Source organism: Glycine max, chromosome 17 (assembly GCF_000004515.6).
Source record: "Glycine max cultivar Williams 82 chromosome 17, Glycine_max_v4.0, whole genome shotgun sequence".
NCBI classification, from domain to species: domain Eukaryota; kingdom Viridiplantae; phylum Streptophyta; class Magnoliopsida; order Fabales; family Fabaceae; genus Glycine; species Glycine max.
The window spans coordinates 40067504-40092116 of NC_038253.2; the positions used below are offsets into that span (position 1 = coordinate 40067504).

The 24613-nt window shown below is 32.6% G+C and overlaps 2 protein-coding genes and 1 pseudogene across 5 annotated transcripts; all 3 read left to right on the forward strand.

Moving 5' to 3' along the window:
- Positions 1 to 6934: 6934 nt before the first annotated feature.
- On the forward strand, positions 6935 to 14980 carry LOC100800370 (uncharacterized). 4 transcript variants are annotated; one of them, XM_003549360.5, is made up of 10 exons: positions 6943 to 8017; positions 8627 to 9763; positions 9879 to 11030; positions 11196 to 11237; positions 11840 to 11916; positions 12897 to 12981; positions 13052 to 13135; positions 13227 to 13328; positions 13411 to 13509; positions 14495 to 14980. In XM_003549360.5, the coding sequence occupies exons 1-10, from the start codon at positions 7319 to 7321 to the stop codon at positions 14603 to 14605; spliced, it is 3588 nt and encodes a 1195-aa protein (XP_003549408.1). In that variant the 5' UTR covers positions 6943 to 7318; the 3' UTR covers positions 14606 to 14980. The 4 variants fall into 4 exon arrangements, 2 of the variants coding, with proteins under 2 accessions (XP_040867456.1, XP_003549408.1); XR_005889438.1 differs by lacking the exon at positions 13411 to 13509 and having other exon boundaries at positions 6935 to 8017; positions 13081 to 13135; positions 14495 to 14704; XR_005889437.1 differs by lacking the exon at positions 14495 to 14980 and having other exon boundaries at positions 6936 to 8017; positions 13081 to 13135.
- A 112-nt stretch (positions 14981 to 15092) lies between these two features.
- LOC100800906 (probable inactive heme oxygenase 2, chloroplastic) lies at positions 15093 to 20128 on the forward strand (annotated as a pseudogene).
- Positions 20129 to 20906: 778 nt separating this feature from the next.
- On the forward strand, positions 20907 to 23909 carry LOC100819406 (uncharacterized). Its single transcript, XM_003550299.4, has 6 exons — positions 20907 to 21182; positions 21327 to 21565; positions 21801 to 22059; positions 22309 to 22488; positions 23031 to 23186; positions 23615 to 23909. The coding sequence occupies exons 1-6, from the start codon at positions 21153 to 21155 to the stop codon at positions 23777 to 23779; spliced, it is 1029 nt and encodes a 342-aa protein (XP_003550347.2). The 5' UTR covers positions 20907 to 21152; the 3' UTR covers positions 23780 to 23909.
- The last annotated feature ends 704 nt before the right edge of the window (positions 23910 to 24613 follow it).

Consider the following 24613-nt stretch of genomic DNA (forward strand, 5'->3'; position numbering starts at 1 on the left):
TATAATTAAAAAAAATACACCGACCAAAGTTCATTTACAAAAAACGAGATGGTAAAAAATTAACCTCATGGCTCCCGAAATCCATCTCCACACAGGTAAAAAATATTTTTCATTTCACACACATAAAAGAATATTTAAATTATTATATTCAACTTATGATAGGCAAAACAGTAGCTTTATTCTTTCCAACAACCTTTGTGCTGCTGTCTTTTTTATACTCACATGGTAGTCGTGTCTTCGTTAATTAAGGCCATTCTAGAGGAGACGCATGGTGACAACAGACAGCATATATCTAACAACAAAACTATGGACCGACCTAAATGATGGTAGGTAGGGGGGCTTGGCCCCCAATTTATTTTAATTCTAATTTCTTTAATATATATGTATAATATCTTAATATTAGAAAAATATTTTATTTGAGGATTTAATTATATGAATAATAGTATTTAAATATTAATAATCTATTTTTTATTTTTGAAAAAAACATTTCGTTTCCTTTTTTATAATATTCATTTTAAAAATAAAATGATATTCTTTTTTATCTCTTTAGACAATGTACTATTTTATTTTTTTATAGTCTTCCTTGTAGGAATAAGTCATTTTTTTTTATCTTTTAAAACAAAATGTTCAAGTGTTATATTATTTATTTTAATTATTTTTCCTTTTATAATCTATTATTGTTATTTTAAAGGCTATAATATAAATATTTATATTTGCAATCAAATAATCTTATTATCCTTTATTTTATATTAATTTGAGGAATTAAATGTTTTTTATTATTAACTTTTGTCTATAGTATAAGCTTACAAACACTACATAAGAAAAATATTGAGAACTTGAATTTTAAGATATATCAACGACCATTTTCCCCTTCTTGTTTATTATTTTTTATATATTCTTTTTTATTTCTGTCATTAATTATCTCATTAATTTATTTTTTGTAATTGTTTGTGAACCTCCAATGTGTTTTCTGAGTGTATGAGTGTAGTTAGTTTTGAATTTATGAGTCTAAACATTATTATATAAATTTTGGAGAAGTAAAATTATAACTAAACTCAATAATTATATTTAATTAGATTGGTTTTGTTTGGAATTTAACAAATTTTATGGTCAATTCGAACTAAATAATCTTAACCCATCCAATTAAAATCATTTTCTTGTCATGGGTAAAAGATCATGAATATCTCCTTAACTTATTCAGTTAGAGATTAATTTCGTTCATAATATATGATTATTGTTGGCTAAAAAAAAAAAAGGTTAAACACAAACAAAGTATCTCTTGTCGTTTAATAAACTATTATTCTGTATGTGAACATAATGAAATCTTATATCATTATTTTAATTCTTTGGATGAATTAAAATCAATTTAATATGGTTCAAATCATCAAGTTATGATGATATTATTTTGTTTTTTTTAAGTTTTTATCTACTTATCAATTATGTTCTTACTAATTTCTTAATCTTTAATTAATTTGCACATGTATTAAATGTAGAGGGGAAAAAAGGAAATAAAATAATAAATCTCATAACTATTTTATTAGAATAAAAAAATTTATTGTATTTTTTTATTTATATATGTAATAACCTTAAAAGATAGATAAAATCAAAAGAAGATAATAATAAAGAGTTAATTTAATATATTAGTATAAGGAGTGTCAATGTAATTTTTTAAAAATCAATTAAAAGGGTAGTGTAGGTATAAAAAATGAGAGGAATAAAAAAATGACAAAATCTTACAAAATATTAGTATAATTTACTCTAATTTAATAATTTTTGTAACAAAAAATAAATAAAATTGTAAAAAAAAAAATAACAAGTAATTTTTTCATGAGGTAAATGATATAGGTTAGCAACTTTTGTTTATTTGTCTGACTTATTTAATTAATAATTAATGCGGTTCTTAAAAGTCAAGACTATTATGAGTCTTTCTTTTCGGTGTAGAAACTATTATGAGTCTCCTTAATGATCTTTTTTTAGTTAAGCTTCCTTCTTTAAACAGAAAAATTGTTATAAAAAAACATTTAATAAATTAAGATTTTAAAATAAAAAAGGTTTACACACGAATTATTTTACATAATCAATTACTATTCATGTTAAATTTATTAATTTTTAAAATAATTAAACTACTTCTAAAATTTGCTCCATTAGCTATCGACCACCATTAATTTATAACACGTGTTTAAATAGTAATAATTAATGTCATTAGTGAGTACTATTAATTTCTTTTTAATTATCAAATTTTTGAAGATTTTTTTTTAATTTATCAATCATTTATAAAGTTTAAAATCATATTGATTATTTTTTTATCAACTATATCCTTACTTCTTTCCTAATATTTAACTAATTTTATATACACATTTACTATGGAATGAAAAGAGAAGGAGATAAAATAAGAAATTAAAAAATTATCATTAAAATTAATAAAATTTATTATATTTTTATTTTTACAAAACAATATTAAAAGACAGATGAAAAAAATACATGAAAGTACTTTTGTTATGAAAAAACATTTAATTAATTAATAGTTTTAAAAATAAATTTGATTAAAAAGATATATACTTTAAAGAGAGGAAATAATGTCCTAGTGGTCTAATGCAAGAAAAATCTCTTACTCAAAAAACATTTTTCTAGCGAATGTGGGAGTTCATCATATTCAGAGCAACCCTATATTGTTTTAGACTCTCCTAGCCCCCAACTTAGCTCAATCCTTCTTGAGGATTGTCTTGCTCTTTGTTTATTTCCAATGAATAATATATATATATATATATATATATATATATATATATATATATATATATATATACCTCACTTCAAATAAACGGGTGGAACCTCAAATCCCATTTTTTAACTTTGAAAATTTTCTGTTGAGATATTGTTCCCACTTGCCTACTTTGTTTATACACAATAATTGTGAGTTGAAAAAACTACAATTATATAAATAGAAAAGAATAAGAATGATGACATGAATGTATGTGTTCGTCGCTTTGTTCGTAAACTATTTTCGAGGGATCAACTTAAGAGATAACTGTTACTTAAATAATTAATAAATACATATTTTAAAAATTCAGGTTCAATTATAATGTTTTTTATATTTATTTATTTAGATGATTTAAAAGATAATATATAATTTAAAAAATGTGATATATAATTTAGAAATGTATTTAATACCATTATGTATATTGGAATTATTTTTAATTAAATTATTAAGTTAACCTCTACTGTTATTTATTTCTCATTTATGTATAACGTATAAAGTATTTAAAAATTAATTAAAGCTAAATATATATAATTCAAAAAATTTATTAATATAAACAGAAAAAATGTCTTTTTCAGAATTAGATAAGTAAAAATAAATAAAGTAAAAATTACGATAAGAATACATTCACAATATTTTTTAATAAATTTCTCTTACTTTTTAATTTCTTAAGAAGTATCTTAAAAAATTAATAAGATTCTAAATTTTTAATTTCAAGGAAGACACTATTGAATAAACCATTTTAATTTTAATTTAAGAAATTACATATTTAAACTTACCTAATCGTTGAAATATTTTTTACTGTCACTAACTATCCCACATCTTTAATTATGTACTTTGAGAAGCAACAGAATTAACTTTGGTCATAGATTCTAACACAGAACTTAAATGTATCAAAGGATTTTTCACATTTCACACTCAAATGAAAATGAAAGAACATATTTTTTATTAATATATATTAATTATTAGTTTGTTAATTTTTATTAATAAAAAATTTGAATTTCATGATTTCTTAATTTTTTTATTTTAATTATCAAGTCAACCTTATAATTTTAAATTGATAATTATCTTTTTCATTTTATCACCATCCTATACACCTATATAAATATTATATCCCTTTCACAATCAAGTAATTTATTCTTTATTCTAATACATATTACTCTATTTAATCTATTGTAATTTAAGCATCCGAATTGTAAGTATTACCACCTCAATACAAAATCCAAGAAACGTACATAAGCTTGGGGCTCTTGTCTATATTCACCTTGTGTTAAAGTAAAAACATAAGATATTCCCAAAACCACCTTTTCATCTGCTTAATTCCACCTTTTTCCATTGGCTTTTGCAATTATTATTCTTAATGTTCCTCAAAAAGCAAAATTATGGCACTAAAACACCATCACTTGGGGGTTTTGCTCATTTGACTAGCTCCTCAATTGGGCCACCAAAAGACTAGTGTACTACTGTTCTTAATGAAACTGAAATCTGAAGTGATAGGTTATATTATAATACAAAATATCACGTGATGTTTTGCAAAAAACTAAAAATAATACAATATTAAATTGAAAAAAAGCCTAAATTAATATATTATTAAACCCTCTAAATTATTGGCTCAAGTAGCAATGATAATGGAAAATGAACTTAATGGGTACAAAAATTACTTACGATGGATAGAATATAGTTTAATTACAGCTGCAAGTCAAATGTGCATGTGTTTGCCTCAGTTGATTAATAATTTAATAGTACAAGTCTCTTTCCCTTAAAAAAAAGCTTGAGTTTTAAACATTTTTAACAACGAAGAACGTTTTCGTCTAAACAATCCTTTATATATTATCGTCTTACAACGATTTCGAAAATATTTGTGAAAGTTTTTCAAAACAGAATCTAACCCTCTCTTTTGAGTTTTCATATGCTCTACAAAATTGATTATATGAGGTTCTCGGGAGACCTTGATGCCCATGTACTACAAAATCGCTTCTAAAAGTTTGTTAGTCATTTCTCTGAATAACTGCACAGCCCTAGTTCATAATTGATTTCCCTTATTTTTAGGATTTTCGCAACAAAAAAAATGAAATTAGGGAAAATTAATGAACTTGCAGTTTAATTTGTCAGAATTAGATGTGGTAGTATACCCTGCTTTAATTTAAGTAGACAAAAATGATGGTTTTATTGGTTGCACAATCAAGATCTTCTAAAGCTTCACAAAGTGTTACACTCGAAGTAATTAACGTACAATTTGAAACCATTTCAAGTTTCAATTTCTAAGTTATTGATTTTTCAGCAACACATCAGTTTCAGATCAACTCGTGACTTTCCTACAGCTTGGATGAAACCTGATGCTGGCTTGGCTTCATAAAGTGCAACACTGATGCCTCAATGTTTCTGGTATGTGTTTGAGAAACAGTCATGGAGACTATTTTTTTCGGCTAAAACATATATCTTGGAGATCTATGGATCCCCACCAGCACTTGAAGCAGAAGGTACAGCTCTGCTGGATGCTATTATTTGGATCAGACATATGAATTTGCAGCAACCACATTGTTGACTGCTTAGCCAATGACAGTACAAATTTCACTGAACTTGGATCCATTTTGCTTTATCAATCTCAAAACGTTGTGGTTTATTTCATCAACTCCTTCATATACTCCAGAAAAGTGTTATCTAACCCCCTTAGCGAGCAAAAATGATGCATTTTTTAAAATTAGAGGAACAAAAACCAAACAAATTTTTTAAGAGAGACTCAACTAAAATGCACTTCAAAAATTTAAGAGGAACCAAAAAATATTTTAACCGTATACAAATAGAATAAGATGTCCAACTGAATAACATGAAATAAAACATAAGGAATAAACTAGTCAATAATTGATAAAAATGACAACTTAAGAATTAAAGATATGAGATCAAGGCTAAATTGTTAACCAATGCTCTTAGAGCATTAGTTAAGAAATCAAAAGTAATTTTTTCTCTCTCTAATGTGATTTTCATAATAAATAATTTTTCATTTTAATTTTTAAATTAGTGCATTTGAGACATTGATCAGTAAGACACTTATAAATATAAGATGGATAAAAAAATAACAATATTAGATATATCCATGTATTTTTTTTCTTGTCAAAGTAAGCATATACATTTGTACTCACTTGATACAATTTAGGTTCAGCAAGAGTTAATGGCATGTATAGTGATGGTAGTGGTAATATACAATAGTGTGATGGAGACAATGATAAAGATGGAGAAAACATCTCTAATGATGATAAAGATCATCATTATAATGGCGATGGCAATAATAACGATAATAATCAATATTTTTTTAATCATACTGTCTTTCAGTAAGTGTAAATTAACTATTTAATTATTAATATTTTTTCATGTTTATTTAATTGTTTTTGTCTACTGAATCCAATCCCTTATTATAGTCATTGCCTTATGACAATTACCGTAGAGACCAAGACTAACAGTTGATGAATATATACTTGAACAACGTAACCAAACTTCAATTCCTAAAATTAAGCTTCTGATTATCCTAGAAAACTTAAAAAAAGAAGTTTCCCATGAAGAATGCCTAGTATAATAAACATGCTAATCTAAAACAATGATTATTTCTTATAATTAAGGTTATGTTTGAAGTGTCGTTCATTATGCCACGACATGGTTCCTGTACTGATCCAACGATTATTTGCAAAAGATATCTCACAAATTCTTCTAGTAAGCTAGTTTTGAGGACCCCTAGCAACAACACAAACATACACTAACTAGCTTAAACACCTTAATGCAGAAAATTAGGAGTGTGTAAAAATTAGTTTGGGTGAAAAAATCAAACTAAACTGGTTTTGAATTATTTTAATTGGTCTAATTTTATATTCAAATTATTAAACTGATTTAAAATCGAACTGATTTTAAAAAATTAATTTTGAACTGAATTAATTTTTAATTGATTTTCAAATTAATTTTTGAATTATTTTTTTCATAAAAAAACATTTAAATGAAAGCCAATTCAATTAACCAAATTCCTAACCGAAATGATTTTATAAAATAGTACTAGCTCTCCAGGAGGCATATATATCCGGCTTTTGCTGCTTGGCTGTACAAGGTGATATATTGAACATATTTATTTATTTCAGGGATTCAAAATGTCAAAGTCCATTATATATTTTTAAAAGAAAACATCAATTCCATATCAAATTTCCGGGCGAAACAAAGCTCGTTATTTCTCCACTTCAATTCCCATGAGACTCTCTAACATCCTCTCCAGAGAATGCATTTTTACACTTCTTTAATCTTTTAGAAACATAATTTTTATAATTAGAATAGTCTGCACAATTTCAACTGAGAAGCATTACGATGATGCTAGTTGAATAATATGGGGAGGTCCGAAATAGTTTTTTTTTAAAAAGTTCCATGGCATATTCGTGAAATTGAATTGCTTTATATAGAAACTGCATATGATGGATGTAGCTTTACGAACAAGAGCGAGATATGCTCTCTCCCGCCATATTCTGAAACAAGACAACAATTGCATTAGCATTTCTCATTTCATTTCAATATTACTAATAAAAATTCAAAATGTATCGGTTCTGTTTCAGAACCCGACCCCTTCTTCGCAACTTTTCTTCTTCAAGAAAACCTATCGCCAATTCAACTTTAGAAAATTCCCAAATTGCCCCTCCGCCAATCCTCGATAACCGCCGCACGCTCTCTCCCGTTCATTCCAAATCTCTCTCTCGCACCTCTGTCGTCGCTCTCTCCGCTGCCGCTATCTCCGCCGTAGTCGCCTCCGCCGCGCTCCTCTCCGATTCCGATCGCGGCGGAGGAGGCACGAATCCTCTGCACGAGGGCGCGGAGCGCGCCGCGCGCAAGGCGGCGGACTCCTTCGACCGGATTTTCCACCACGCGAAGCGCACCGGCGTCGCCGCCGCGGTCCTCTGGCAGTCGCTGCGCTCGGTGCTATCCTCGGCGAACCACGAGGTCCGCTCCGGCTTCGAGATTCGCGTCGCGGCGCTTCTCGCTGACATCGCCGCCGCGAACTCCGCCCGCAGGGCCGCGATCGTCGGGGCAGGAGGCGGCGCCGTCGTGGACTGGCTGCTGGAGTCGGTGGCGGCGGCGAAGGACGGCGGCGGCACCCAGGCGGAGTACGCGAGGGCGCTGGCGTATCTGATTGCGGACCCTAACGTGTCTGCGGCGGTTCTTGGGAGACCTCACGCGGTTCCGAGTCTTCTGAGGTTCATCTTCTCGTGCCAGCCTCGGCGTTCTAAGAATACGAAGGTAAATGATTCTTTATATTGCCTTTTCTGTGTGAATTGTTATAATCGTTTTAGGTTAGTATCGGCATTGGCAAACTGAGCAATCAATTGGACTTTATCTATTGTGTTGTTTGATTCTAGAGCTTTTTATCTCATAAATAGGGTTTTATCTGTTAAATGAGATTATAGATTATGCCGGAATCTTAAGCAAAATGGAAACCATTAAATGAAAAGTAAAACTATTCTAGGTTCTGAATATATAAAATGTTGTACTTCTCATTAAGTTATGTTTGGATTACCGTTTGAATTCCATTGGAGGGTGCTAAAGTACCATTCGAGAAAGAACTTCTTTGTATCCTTTACTTTCAAAGTACTTTTGGAGGGTGAAGCATGCACTTAGTATGTTTATTCCTTGAGGTTCTGAAGTGATATATATATCCTATAGGTGATGCGATAGGAAATAAAGAGAGAGATGGAAGGAAATGGGGGTGGAGTATAATTATGGTTTTCTTAGTACTGTGGCTATTCTAGATTTATAATATAAATGCAAGCTTCACTCAAGATGCTGAGAATATTGTCTTTTCTGATTTTGACATTGGTGGTGAAATAATGGAAATTTTTGTGGCAGCAGCATTCAAGACGTGGTGCATTTGATATTTCGGATTCTTTGAAAGGCAGGAGCATGCTTGTTGCTGCCATTATGGATATCGTTACGTCCAGCTGTGAAAATGCAGAAGAGGTATCTTTTAAGCCATCATTGCCTGAAAATGCTGAAACCAGAGACATTGCTGCAGCCCTAGAAGTTATTGAGGAAGGAGGTTTGCACTTGGATGAGCCACCTGAAGGTGAAGATGATGGTGGTGGGTCGGGAAGGAAAGGGATTGGAATCAAGATACTTGATGGTAAACCTGTTTTAGGGCTTTCAAGGACCAGCAATGATGCCTGTCACGAAGAACTAAAGCACCAATCTCCTAAAACTCTCATATATCAAAATAAGTATGACAATTCGCTGGAACAAAAGAATGTGTCTGCTGCTGTTGTTCCTGGTCTCTGGGATGATTTGCACTGTGAACATGTTGCTGTTCCTTTTGCCACCTGGGCATTGGCAAATTGGGCAACGGCATCACAGTTGAATAGATCTCATATTCAGGAACTGGATCGAGATGGAAATGCTATCATGTCTGCTTTAATAGCACCTGAGAGGTCTGTAAAATGGCATGCAAGTTTGGTGGTGCGGTTGCTATTAGAAGATCGCAATACACCTTTGAATGAATCTGTTTCTGATTGGGCTTCCAGTCTTCTTTCTACTATATCTCAAGCATGCAAGCATGAAGATATTTCTTTGGCTCAGGTAGCCTTGTCTGCCTTTCTCTTATCTGTTGAAAGGAGCCCTGGAGTCCAGAAGGTAGTGATGGAGAAGGGTCTCAATCCAATGAGAGACATCGCCAAGCAGATGACAAAGCATAAGCAGGTGCAAGAACCAATGGCAAAGGCATTGGAGCTACTTTGTACTGGGGAGCTGCATTTGTCACTTGAAGAGAGTCAAAAATGGTCAGGCATTCTTCTTCCTTGGGTTTTTGGAACATTTTCCTCCGATACTATACGATCTTCAGCCATAAAGATTCTTTCTCGGATCTTGGAAGACTATGGACCAACATGTGTACCACTTTCTCAAGGATGGTTAGCCATGATGCTGTCTGAAGTACAAAGTTCTATAAAGAAATCAAATGATAAAGGAACCAGTCAACCTAAGAGTGATAATGTAAAGGTATGAAATATTTTTCTCTCTCTTTCTGTCAAAATGGCCTTTCATTTTATCCGATCATGTTACTTCATTCCAAGTCAACTTTTGATGAACATTTTAGCCGTGTTAACTTTTGCAGACATTGATCAATAATGCAAATATTGCTTCTGCTGCACAAGTTGCCAATCAACTCTCTAGTGCCGTTGTTAATCTGGCAGCTAAACAATTGAGAAATGCATCTAATTCTGGGGATGCATCCCCACTGGCAGATTTTCTGTCTATGGAACCTTTAGCAGGACCATTTAAAAGTTTAAAAAGAGATAATCTTCCTAAATTGGATGCTGCAGATTCTGCCTTGGCAACCCTGAAAGGAATTAAAGCTTTGACTGAAGTTTGTGCTGAAGATTCTGTGTGTCAGGACATGATAGTTGACTTTGGGATTTTATGTTTGCTGAGGCGCTTTTTGCTGAGTGATGATTATGAGAAACTGGCTGCTATTGAGGCTTATGATGCATCATCTAGAGCACATGAGGGGAAGGAACGGATATCAAATGTAGATGGGGAACCGGCTACACCAAATGTAAATGATCCAGCCAGTGTCCGAGTTCCTCCTACTGCTCATATCCGCAAGCATGCAGCTCGGTTGTTGACCATCCTCTCACTGCTTCCCAGAGTCAAGAAGGTAATCACAGCTGATGAAACTTGGTGCAAATGGCTTGATGATTGTGCTAATGGGCGGATTCCAGGTTGCAGTGACCTTAAAATGCAAAGCTATGCCAGGGCAGCACTTTTAAATATGTTTTGCAATGACCAGCCTAATCGAAAATCTGAAAGTGGAAGTGGAGGCCCTTCTGATGGTGGTGTACCAAATTATAGGAACTCTTGTCCTCGTTATGATGACATGATATTCTTGATAAATTCTCATCTTCCCCACTGGAAATGTCCCAAAGAAACAGATCAACAAGAAGCTTTCTCAGAGGAGATATCTCTGTTTACTTCTACTGAAATGGGGGATGGAACAGAATCTGTGAATGACAGCAACGGTTCTATTTCTAATGATTCAACTAAAAGCAGCCCAGATGCAGATTGTCCTCCACTAGACATAGTTTTTGTCCATGGACTACGAGGTGGGCCTTACAAAACTTGGCGTATAGCTGAGGAGAAATCCTCAACTTTATCACCTTTGGTGGAGAAGATTGATGAGGAAGCAGGAAAGCTTGGAACCTTTTGGCCTGGTGAATGGCTTTCCGGTGATTTTCCTGAGGCTCGGATGTTTACCCTAAAATACAAGGTTGGCCTTGGTAAAGTTAGGACATGTTTGCCTTAGTAAGATGAGAGGTTTAGCTTATGAATTTTGCATTCTTTTTGCTGTTAGTTCCAATATCTGTTTTAGAGCTTGCCTCATGGGTGATCTCAATTGCCTCCATCTAACCCTTAGGTTAAATGCTTTATGCAGACTAATCTCACACAATGGTCTGGAGCTAGCTTGCCTCTTCAGGTTAAAACTTTTCCACACACCATTATTTTTTTTTAATCTAGAAACAGCATCAGATTTTATTCTCTGCCATTAGCTTGGTTTGTTAGTCATCTGGGAAGTTGCTGCCGATACTTGGATGTGTAAAAACTGATATTGAGTCTTTATCCTCTATGAGCCTTGTTAAGGGTTAAAGAAAGCTGATATTGTGGATGAAGATCAAAATAATTTTACTGTGATTTGAGCAGAGGGGTTGTGAGCAAGTTTCTTTCTTTTTTACATCTTCTAGTTTCTTCATTATTGGTTTGTTCTTCTTCATTTTTCTGGTTTTCATATTACAGGCATGCATGACAGACCACTAAATACTTCCTGATTTTTGACAATTTTAATCAAGCTTATCTTTCTTTGTACTAATTCCACAGCTAACTTCTCTAAAATTATATATTCTCATCTCTACTGTCAAATCCTTAAAATTTTAAATTTATCCATTTCCTCCCTGCACATGGTTGCAGTAGGCAGTTTCTTTCGTATCCTTACCTATGCTTTCCTTGCACTTTCCTACTGTTGGCTTCTTTTTTTTCTTATTACATTCTAGTTCATATACTTGTTTATTTTGAAATTTGCAGGAAGTTAGCTCTATGCTGTTGGAGAAGCTTCTTGCTGCAGGAATTGGGAATCGACCTGTTGTTTTTGTTACTCACAGGTTAGTCTAGCTGCCCAAGAGTGTACAAATTACATGCATGCAGTGGAAATTGGACTTCTGTGTACTCACCAGTTTACTTATTCATTTTTTATGATTGGCATGCATCTTTTGAAAGTGCATGTGATTCATGCTTCAAAGTATATTTTATTTACTTTTACATAGATATGCTTCTAAACAATTATGAATTATTGCACAAGGGAATTCATGCAGAAGACTTGACTATTCTTGCTTGGTTTCATGTACAACTTAAATGTTTTTAGACTTAAATATGGTTAATCCGTGTAATATACTCACTTTTTTTTATAGTTATTTATAAAAACATTAAAATAGTCCTTGCAATATTCAATATTTTGGCATTGGTCCTTGTTGTTACTTAATTTTCATTAACTGTTTGCTGCTCACGCCTGTCATGTGATAACACGTTACTTAATACAATTTTTAATTTAGTCTATGTGATTCATCTTTTGAAAGTGCAGCGCCATTTCAAAGGATATTTTATTGACTTATAGATAGATATGATTCTAAACAATCATGAATTGTTAGAACTTAGAATTGCACAAGGGAATTCATGCAGACAGAAGACTTTACTGTTTTTGCTTGGTTTCATGTACAACTTAATGTTTTTAGGCTTAAATATGTTTAATCCATACTCACTTTTTTTTATAGTTGTTTTAATTTATTTTTTTAAATAATCCTTGACTCCTTGTAATATTCAATTTTTTGGCATTAGTCCTCATTATGTTACTTAACTTTCATTAACAGTTGCTTTTGCCTGTCATTCAATGACAAGTCACTTAATACAACTCTTGATTTGGTCCATGTAAATTTGCCCGTCTAATTTTAGTTCCGCTAATATACCTTGTTATTTATTTGTGTTTTGTCTAAATTGCATTTTCCAAATGTCTTGGGCACCAAGTTGTTTGTTTAATCAAATTGTACCTCACTTTGTTCTGTCTCTTGTGCCTTTCTATTGTGTGCAGTATGGGTGGCCTGGTTGTGAAGCAGATTCTTCATAAAGCAAAGGAAGAAAGATTTGATAATCTCGTGAAAAATACAATAGGAATTGTAAGTATTGACTCCTTATTAAATACATGCTTTAAAAATTGCAGGGTTTTTAATGTTATTTTGGTTGTAGATTTTTTATAGCTGCCCACATTTTGGTAGCAAACTTGCAGATATGCCTTGGCGAATGGGCTTTGTTCTTCGTCCTGCTCCAACAGTTAGTATTTAAAGTTACCTTCTTGTATTTTCTATTCTAATAATTGCTACATTTGAAAGATTTTTTAGCACTTGGTCCTTAATGTTTATAGATAGGAGAGCTAAGAAGTGGATCTTCAAGACTGATAGAGCTTAATGACTATATTCGTCACCTTCATAAGAAAGGGTTGCTTGATGTCCTCAGCTTTTGTGAGGTAATCAGCAGTGAAGTTATTTGTCAATATCTATAGTACTGTCTTTTCATGAGTTTGAGTTGTTAGTGACTGCTTTTTGTAGACCAAGGTAACTCCAATAGTTGAAGGTTATGGTGGATGGGCCTTTCGAACTGAAATTGTACCAATTGAGTCAGCATATCCTGGATTTGGGGAATTAGTTGTAAGTATATTGTGAAATTCTATCTCATTTGATAATAAAAAGAATGAAATGAGAAGAAAAAAGGAATTTAGTCCAAATAATTCTTTTTTCACCCAAGCTGTTGCCCTACCAATGGTGGAGATCATCTGGGCTTTAAGCCCCCAACCCTTCCCAACTTCCCAGTTACAAAGGAAGCCCTCCTACTAACTACGCCTAACAAAAAAGCTCCCTTTTCCTTTAAAGGAAAATATAATGCAGTAACTAATGTAATGGGCATGGCCACTTATGATAATGAGTTGATTGTGACATTGTGCTTTTTCTCATCTTAACCTGCTTGAACGACCCTTTTGGAATTGATTTACGATTGTACACTGTTTACTTCATAGATTTCTACCTTCATTTTATTGATTTTTCATGTGGCCTATTATGTGTGTGTTATTCATTCCTTTATGTACGGTGTTTTGTGAATGTTTTATAAGCCTATAGCTGCATTATGTAGCAAAATTTATTTACAGTCATCAGTCATCCCAAAAGAAAAAAAGCAGTATGCTGTGCCCTTCTATAAATTTTCAGTCCACAGTACAATGAAATAATTGTTGGACAACATTCATCTGCATGTTAGATGCAAGCTTTTAGCCTACATGCTACAGTTAGATCTGCCCAGTACCTAGAAAGTTTTATCAGTTTTATTTATTTGTTCTTTTCGGGTGTGGGCTCTAGGGAGGTCCTTTACCCTATTGTCCTATTGGACAGAGTATGTGGGGATCGTACCCTTGGGCTCCTGATTTACTGTGATTTTCGGCATATCCATTATAATTAAACTCGAATGGGGAAGTTAATACAAGTTGATAGATGTGTTTTCGGCGGGACTGGATTTGAATTTTTTTTACCGAGTATTTATGCAACACTGTTGCAATGGGCAATAATATTTGAAGTGACCCTTTTCTTTTTGTAGTATTCAGTTTAAGTGCTTGATTTCCTGATTTATCTTCAAATTTTGAAACAGGTATTGGAGTCAACAGATCATATAAATTCTTGTAAACCAGTGAGCCGTTTAGACCCTTCTTATACGGAGACATTAAAGTTCTTGCAGAAATTAAAAGCATGTCATGCCTGAATTTGTTTCAGCGGAAAATATGTAAATACCTCTAGAAGAGTTAGATAGGTGTTCCGGAGTGGAATTTATATTTCAAAAGCATGGGAAGTCTATAGATCTTGTGGGTTCGTTCAACTTGATATAGCAACTAAAACCTTATCTTGCTAGGTGAAATCGACTACATGCATAGAAGTTTTAACATACTTAATGAAACTTAAAGGTGGACTAACATGTGCAAGCCTTCTATTAGATTTTGGCTTTCATAAGCTGGACATTTTTCCATTCATCAATCATTCATTTGGGTCAGGTGGCCCTTAGGGATTGTAATCAGTGTCCCTTGTACATAAATAGGAAACACAAATATAAGCCATGTATATATATATTCTTCATTTTAAATATATCTTGTTCTCATCTGCGGTCCTCAGTAAAGATGTTTGATATGATGTCTTGTTTCAAAATAACTGTAAAATTTCAAACATTTTGTTTTGGGCACATCACTATAATAATGATGGGTAAATTTAAATGTTCAATGTGAGTTAAATATATGTTGGAATATGTAGTGTAACATCATCATTCAAATACCAACATGTTTAATCATAGTTATTATAACCCGGGAAAAGAGAGACAATTGATGTATCTCTATTTAAATAAATAAAAAAGTGAGGTTAAATAAAAATAAGGGTGACAGGAAAAAAAAAATGACAACATAAGAATAGTAGAGTAATTACCGTAATTTAAAAGAGAATAATAAAAGTTTAAAGAGTAGTTAAAGAATAAAATTATCTAATAAAGTATATATACACTATTTCTTCTATTAGTAGAATAGATGATTTAATAAAAATACACTAAGATTTTTATAGTATGTTTTATCAAGTTATAAATACGGAACAGAGAACAGCACTCTGGGAAGAAGGAAGTGGTTAGCAGCGAAACCCATCCAAGAAATATGAGTATGGTTCCCAGTCCCAAACAAAAACAAGTTGTGCAATTGCAGCATATCCAGAACACCAAGAAGCTCTCTTACTCATTCTCACATTCCTACTCCCAAGCCTAAGAGGTACCGGAGAGACCACCGGCATCATCCAAGGGATGAACATTCCGACGCGTGGCAGGCCAACTCGTCGACAGCCACCTCATCTTCGCCACTCTCCAACGCATCGTCGACGAGTCCGACAACGTTTCCTGTCAGTCATTCCATTCCTTCCTTCCTTTATTTCTTACAAATGTAATTAATTTATAGTTTTAGTGAAAATGGGCTATAAAGTGATGTCACTGCAAAATCTGTCATCCAATCAGAAACCATTCTCTATGATAAGTTTGTTCACTTTAACAAAATTATCTTCAAAATGTATCGCCGTTAAACTCATACTTTTTTTAATATTAAAATTACCATTTTCGACTTTCTAATATACTAACTAGTTATCTCTCCTTAGTTATACGTGGATATAGCTTAGAAACTGTTAGTTAGGTGCTTTTGACACTGTTTTTAGACAAAATTGGAGTTTTAACTCTTGTTGACTGATAATGCACAAGTCATTGAGATACTTCAATTTTGATAGACATTCAAGGAACAATATCTAAATTTTGTCTATAAAACACTTAAAATTAGGTACCGATACAAGTGTAATTCAAAGGATAAAATTGTCTATAATATCTCTAGTGCACTAGTTTAACCACTGAACGCATAAATCAACTGGCATGGAGTTTGGTCTCAAGTCAGAGCTTTGGGTATGTAGATGTGTTAAATATTCGTAAGGTGAGCTTTCCTGCTCACAGTAATCATACATTGCTCAAGTAGGGTTGCCTCCAACAGAGGATACCTATGGTCTATATAATAAAACCATGAAAAGTTTTGACAAAATAAGTGTTATCAATACAATCTCGTTGTGACTTCTAATTAAAACCATGGGTTTAATTTCTATTAACTCTGTCAATCAGTCAAAATACATTCATGATAGGAATGATTTTTAAAGTAGTTATTGTAAAAATCAATAAACTTACCATATATAGCAATTTGTTATTGGATAACAGTCGAAATCAATGCATAGATATATTTCTCTAGTTACGTATTTAATGATTCCTTAATCAGTGCCCTTAGGATACTCGATAGCAAGACTTTTGATATTATTCTCTAATCAATATTGAAGTTTCATATCAACAACATGTGCAACAAAGGTCAGGATTAAAAGTCAGTCCTAGTTATCAAGATGAAATTTCAATTTTGATTTGGAAAACAATACCAAAAATATTTGATGCTAATTAAACTGATAATTAATGGTGTCCTAGACTTTTAAATGAACTAATAAATAGTAACAAGTTATGTCTTTTCAAGTAGACAAATAAAAATTGTGAAAGTAGCAGTAGTTGAAGTGAAACATCTGTGGTTTACTTTTTCATTTTAATTTTACATGGAGAAAAATAATTCTTTAATTTGTTATGATGAGAATTTTGTGAATTTGCAGATGCATACATGAGGAAAACTGGATTGGAAAGATCAGAAGGGCTTTTGAAGGATCTGAAATGGTTTTAGGAAGAAGGAAATGTGATTCCGACTCCCGGTTCTCCAGGGCTTACATATGTCAAATATTTGGAGGAACTTGTGGAGATAAGCGCACCCTTGTTTCTCTCCCATTTCTACAATATCTATTTTTCTCATATAGCTGCTGGTCAGGTCATTGGAAAGAAGGTAGGTTCTCACTCCCCTTTCCCCTGTATTAAAAATTGTCTTATGTATGAGGGAATACTATGACATGTTCCCTTTTAATGTAGTTCCTTTCCCTGTCTATCCAATTGAAAAAATAATGCTTCAGCAAAATGCATTGTCGTTTATTAAAAGAAAAATGGTTTTTCTCAGCTATCATTTTTCAATTAGAAAGACAAGAGACAAATAAAGGATATTAGGTCAGGTGACCTTGTGTGTGATGGATGTAATTAGTGGATAATTTAATAATCATTTGCTTGTATTTTCTCATTCAAAGTGAAAGGAGTGTTTGAAAGTTGATGACATAAAGCAGGCCACATAAGAGAGATCTACTGCAGAATAGATCATTATCAAATCATAACTCAAATTTTAGATGTTGAAGTCATATAGTGGAGCTGAGGAGAAATTTGAAAGAACATTTTTATTTATTAATAAAAACTACACGTGAAAGTACTAGTAGTTACTTTTAACTCTCCAATCTCTCTCACCTACTCAAATGCCCAGCACCTTAACTCACTCTTTATTTCTCTCCTACATCTTGAAACTCACATTGATACAGAACTCCCATACAAGGAGCAGGCCTTTTATGGGCAAAACATATCTATACAATAATATTAGAAATTAAATCATAGGTGGTGACAATAACCAAGCTTGATCCAATTAGATTTATTGAAACTTGCCTGAATAGGACTGCACTAATTATCTTATAGGTTCTCAGCTTATCCAATTGTTTCTTCACTTCATTGCCACCTAATCTAGGATATTATAGAGCTGCTGCCAACTTGATATAATAATTGGTACTTTTAACATTAGATTTCGTCTAAACTTGAAATTCCATTTGAAAATGTTTGGAAAAGAAGACTCTGATTGCAAATATTATGTAGGTATTTAAGTATCAATTCCATATTCAGAATAATGGCCCTTGAAAGGGATGTTGGACTTCGAATGATAGGCCATCAAGCCATTATGGACAATATGGTGTGGTGTGGAGGAAGGACCTCGTCCCTTTAATTTCAGCAGTTATATTGAATGGTAGCTCGGTATTGAATTGGACTCATAAAAATATGCTTATAGACTTCTACAAACTCATGCAACCTTGTAGAGTTGAATATGTATTTTAACTTTATGGTATTAATTGGTGTTGAAGTCCTCTAGTCAACATAGAATCAGAACTGAGGAATTCCTTATTTAAAGAATTCAATTATGTACTTATTGTGAAACCATCAGGGTTTGCTTGTCCTTCTATTATTGTTGCTTTTAGGTTTCTGAAGAGCTCTTGGAAGGCAAGGAGTTGGAGTTTTACAAATGGGAAGGAGATGTACCTGAATTGTTGAAAGATGTTCATGATAAGCTCAACATGCTTTCAGAGGTTGATTACTAAGAATTCTATAAATTGTGGCTTTAGCATTATGTTTAGATGCTATGCCGTCTTATTATTAATGTACAATTGTGGTTTGGGCAGCATTGGTCTCGAGATGACAAGAATAGATGTTTAAAAGAAACTACAAAGGCATTCCGTTATATGGGACAAATTGTTCGTCTAATTGTCTCATAAATAGACATTTGTTCTCCTTTTTTGTTGTTGACCTTCTTTGATGGTAAGCTTTCTAATACTTCCTTTAGCTTCTCTAATTTGTTGTTTTTAATTGATGGAGGAGGGGTCACCCCAACTTTGTAAAGTTATACAATTTTTTAGACAATGTATTCCATTCTATTGAGAGAAATATTTGTTTGATTCACTTTTAATGATTAATCAGAGAAATGATACATCTCGTCCAGTGCTGCTGCTCTCAAGTATCCCACTTATTATACTTCATTGCTTTCACAAATTGTGGCCATAGACTCATAGTATATGCCATGTAGGTTTGTCAGATATTGGGTTTGTTGGAGGGCTTTTAGTCAACTGTAACTTGGGAATCATCAACCATTTTTACTCAGCAGCAAATGTTTCTAATAATACACTAAATTGTTCCTTAATTATATGCCCCGATCAATTTAGTCCCTGATAGAAAATCAAATTTAGTCCCTCACTTTTATAACTATTATTCAATTTAGTCCTTGAAATTAACACCATCTATCATTTTAGTCATAATATTACAAAATCAATTTAGTCATTGAATTTGACAATTATTATCAATCCGGTCCCTAAATTTGACAATCTTATTGTTAAGGGATTATATTAAGAACTAATTTGACTGATGCACAACAAAGTTAGGAACTAATTTGACTGATGTGCACCAAATGTAAGCAACCAAAGATTAGTAGTTATCACTGTTTGGGATTAAATTGATAGATCCTTAACATTAGGGGCTAAAATGATTTATAGTTAATTTCAAGGACTATTTTTTTTCTTTCATAATTTGATGGTTTTCTCCAAATATTACTATTAACACGCCTCATGTTTATGCTAGTTTCAATGTTTTGTAGCTGCCTGGCCAAGGTGCCTTACATCTGTGATAGATCTGCACAATCTTATTGATAAGGATATTAAGGGCATAGCACAACCGAGAAAGACACAATTTTTTTAATAGAGATATAGCTTAGCTGGAACTACTTCAGACTCATGATTCTTCAGTATTACACTGTTACTGAATACTGATGTTTTCCCTCGGATTGAGGCCATAATTTCATACTTGCACTCTGTTCTGTGCCTATTAGTCAATACTTTTGAGATCAATGCTCGAATCTATTGTAATTTAAATACTCGTATCATTTTAGACATTCATTATGCTACCGTTAGGTGGGGACTTGGGAATCCGTGAAAATTTCCTCTGTAGACTGTACTGTGTAAAATTGGTAAGTTGTGTATACGAGGAATGACCTTTGCGGAGGTGCATTTTTTCTTTTCCCCGTTTTATCTGCAAAACCTTTGTCTTCGCTCTATTTCAGTAATTAGTAATTTGTTTTTTTTATATAAATTTCAGTAATTTGTGTTGCTAATATATGATCTTCACATCAAGTAAATTAACAATGAACCTTCCGTAGAGGAAAATAATGAAAACTTGGAAGCTTTGCGCTTTTACGCGCTGCAGTTGACTTATTCGAGTTCCATTATTAGGGGATTTTATTCAGTCCATCACGTACGTCTTTCCCTGAAAAGAAATAATGGACTTAGAGGAACTTTGGCATATTGGACGACTTTAAAAGCTAAAACCAATATTTTTTTTTAAATGGATTGTCTAAATGTGTATATATTTTTTGTTAAAAGTGTACAAGATTTAGATTTCATGTAAAGAAGTCCCCACTTAAAGTGAGAATACATAATTGTTTAAGGAATAAGACTTGTATAATTCTGTCGATAAAAGTTAAACATAAAGTATCACGAGTTTATAATAAATTATGAGTCCACTTCAATCAACTGAATTAGATTTTTGTTGATTTTTTTAAAAAAATAGTTTAAAAATTATAATATTAATTCCTTCTACATGGAAAAACATAGGTTGGTTCCCGATAAATGGCTTGGTAAGTACTTGTCCATTATCTCGTGTAACTCAAATCAAAGTGAAATTCCAAAGAAAGAACTGTGGACCCACCACCTCGTATACTTTTCCTCTGTCGTCTTCGACAAAAAAAAAGTATTACATTTTAAGATACGATACACTGACACATACTTTAACATAAATATATATATCATATACTATATATTTTGTATGCCGTGTAATTTAAGTTGTAGTTGGAAAAAAAAAACATGGAGAAGGGAACCACAGCAAGACCAAATTGCTTGAACAACGCTGAATTTCACGTGGAAACCTCGAAACTCTGAATTTAAACTCCAAAAACATAGAGAAGATGAACAAAGGGGGTGGACATAAAAACAGTGAAGGGGAAGAAGAGGGTCTTTGTCGTTGTCCTTCATTCCCCTGAAACATGATTGAACAAATATTTATCCTCAAGAAGGTGAGATAAGTACTATCATCATTCGTTGCTACTATGTTTTTTCTTTTCTTTTCTTTTTCTTGTTTGCTGCTTTGTATTAAATCTTAATCACATTAATGTACAATATTAGCTAGAGTGTGACATGCGGTAACTCTCTCATTTCAGGACTCCATGGACATTAAATCTATAAAGAAATTTCCATCAACATTGAGGTTGGTAGTTTTAGCCATGGCTGCAACTTGTGGACTATACATTTGCTCAGTTAATTTAGAGAAACCAACAAGAATTCGCACAAATAGCAAGTTGTTGGAACTAAGAGTCATCAACCAGTCATGTCATCCTTCTAGTGTGGAAGAATGGGAAGTACCCTTCTTGCATTATCCACAACCCAAAACTTACAACAGGTATATATTCTATTTAATTATATACATACATGCATGTATCTTGAATTTGGTCTTTAACTGAGTCAAATAATGTTGTGTGATCCATGTAACTGACTTCACCTGGTAGGATAAGGATTTTGTCGATGTTTATATAAATGCATATGCTTTGAGGAAGAAATTTTTTTTAATTTTCCATGAACATTAATTCATGTGCGTTTGATTAATTAGTTATATTGAATGATTGGTGAATGAGCAGAGAGGAGTGTGCTTGCAATCCTGTACGGTTTTTTGTCATATTGACAATGCAAAGATCGGGGAGTGGATGGTTTGAGACGTTGTTGAACAGTCATATGAATGTAAGTTCCAATGGAGAGATATTTAGTGTGGCCAAAAGAAGGGAGAATGTATCTTCAATTTTGATGACAATGGATGAAGTGTTCAATCTTGATTGGTTCAGTGGTGCTTCCAAGAACGAGTGTTCCGCAGCTGTGGGCTACAAGTGGATGCTTAATCAGGTAACTGAAGGGTGTTTCAATTTCATGAACCATCATGGGGTTTTTTTTTTTTTTTTAATCCACAGATATTAGTTGTTAGTATTTTTTGCAGTGGAAGGATTCAAATCCACGAGCTCTCCAACCTTTCTTCTCCTTTCACCACTAAATCAATCTTATAATGTCTATCATGGGTTGGTTATGTTATGTGACTTGTGTCTATACTCTATAGGATGATGTTGTTGCTAAAAGAATAGATGCATATATTGGCAGGGTTTGATGGAGCATCATAAGGAGATAGGGGAATACTTTGAACGGAGGAGAGTTTCTACAATATTCCTTTTCAGAAGGAATTTGCTTCGTAGAATGGTATCTGTGCTAGAAAATTCTTATGACAAAAAGGCAAAGCCATTGAATGGAACACATAAATCTCATGTCCACTCCACATTAGAGGTCTCCCACACTCTCTCTATTGCCCTTTCTTCCTTACTAATAATATTGTGTCTTTGTGTTTGGATTACATGGTTGGATTAGGCTTATTGCATGTTGAGAAAAGCTTATAACTGGATTTGATTAAATTGAGTGAAGATAAAGTAAATATTTCTAGTCAATGATAAGGAAACCAATTGCTGATATTTTAATACACTTATAATTTGTTATGTATGTGCACATATTGTTAATTTTAATACACTTACTTTATGGCAAATGCTAACAATTAGTTAATCAACTAAAAAAAGAGATTTTTATTGAAAAACATAAAATTGTATTGCTCATAATTTTTATTTTGCTCTTTTAGTTAATCAACTAAATATTTTATTTTTAGTTTCTTAACCAAATCCTAAGCACACTGGATAGCAACACCATCAGTTTATAATCAAATGCAACATGATGCTGAGGTTTTGATTGCAAAGTAACTTTTATAATAGAATTAATTAAAGCTAAACATGTGCATTGATTGCAAAAATGAAATAGTTGAATTAGTTTTTCTTGGGCAGGCTGGAATTCTCGCAAAATACAGGCCATGGATCAATACCACGTTGTTGATGACAGAGCTAAATCAAACAGAGGAGACAGCTGCAAAAGCCATTGAATACTTTAAGAACACTCGCCACATTGTTCTCTACTATGAAGATCTCATAAAAAATGCCACGGTAAGTTTACCAATGCTAAAAGCATGTGCTGTGCCTGTACCATCACAATTCTTAAACTATTATTTATTTAATTAATTAATTCTATAGTTTAGTTTTGATTCACTGCCTCCATAAGTTTTTATATTTTAATCTGATCATGAAATAATGATAGTATGTTAATTAAAAAATTTGGTTTTTGAGTTAGTGGTTTTCATAGTGAAATGTGTAACTGTGTAAGTACATAATTAAATCACAGGGCAAAACCAGGTGTTAGTTGTTAGTTGTTAGTAGTGAGAGAGAATTGAACTTACGACTTTTCTTTCCTCTCTTGTTTCTTCAACCATCAAGTCAATCATAAAACTCAGTACAAAATATGTTTAGGTAGCCATGGATCAAAATTCGACCATATTAGCATATAATTCAATGTTGATTTTTTTTTTCATCTACAGAAGCTGAAAGATGTACAAGAATTTCTGAGATTGCCTTTCAGAGATATGCACAGCAGGCAGGTCAAGATTCACACTGCCCCATTATTGAAGCAAATTGAAAACTGGGATGATGTGTATAAAACGCTGAGAGGCACATCATATCAGAATTTTCTCTTCTCAGACTAACCAAATATAATACGACACAATAACTGATTTTGACACCAATAGACAAAACAAAGATTGCTTCTTCTTTGACTAGCATAGGATTATTCTATGTACTTGGGTGCCACTTCTTGGAAACTTTAATTTAAAGTAATCAAGCATTTAATGTTGTTACCAGGGCAATGGTTTAGTCAACATCATAAAAAGAAAAGTTGGTTTTTATAATTGAAGTTGATATTTTATGCAAGAAAAATGCATATGAATGTAAGTTAGAAGTTTCAACTCTCTCCCTCCTCAGGTACAACGACCTGTGCATTGGAGCTTCTGTTTCTCTGGGTGTCACGGACATGATTAAATGCATTCTCATATCAAATTAATATCAACCATCTAAAAAAGTAAAAATACAAATAGTATGTCATGATCAATAAATCATTTTCACGAAGACTAATAAACAAATAAATCCTTACGTTAACAAGATTTTATCCGCAAGTTCTTTCCTGCTTCCACTCAACAGTCTTGTGTTTATTGCAATTAGTTGATATCAAGAAATCGAAATACAAATACTAGTTCTTCTATAGTCTTAAATGTCACGGTTATTTTACACTTAGAATAGCCTATCCGTATATTCCCTATTAAGTTGGACTTAACATAGCCGAACTTTAAACAATTCCAATCCTACATATTTTACACTTGGCTGGTTCCACTGTTACGTAAACATGAATCTTCAAATTTTCAAATTATTTTCCCTGATGTAAAGAAGAATAGGGTTAGGATACCATTTGAAATTTTATAATACTATACTATCATTTTTTTTTGTCTTAGGTCAAAAATCATCCCTCACTTGCAATATGTAACTGT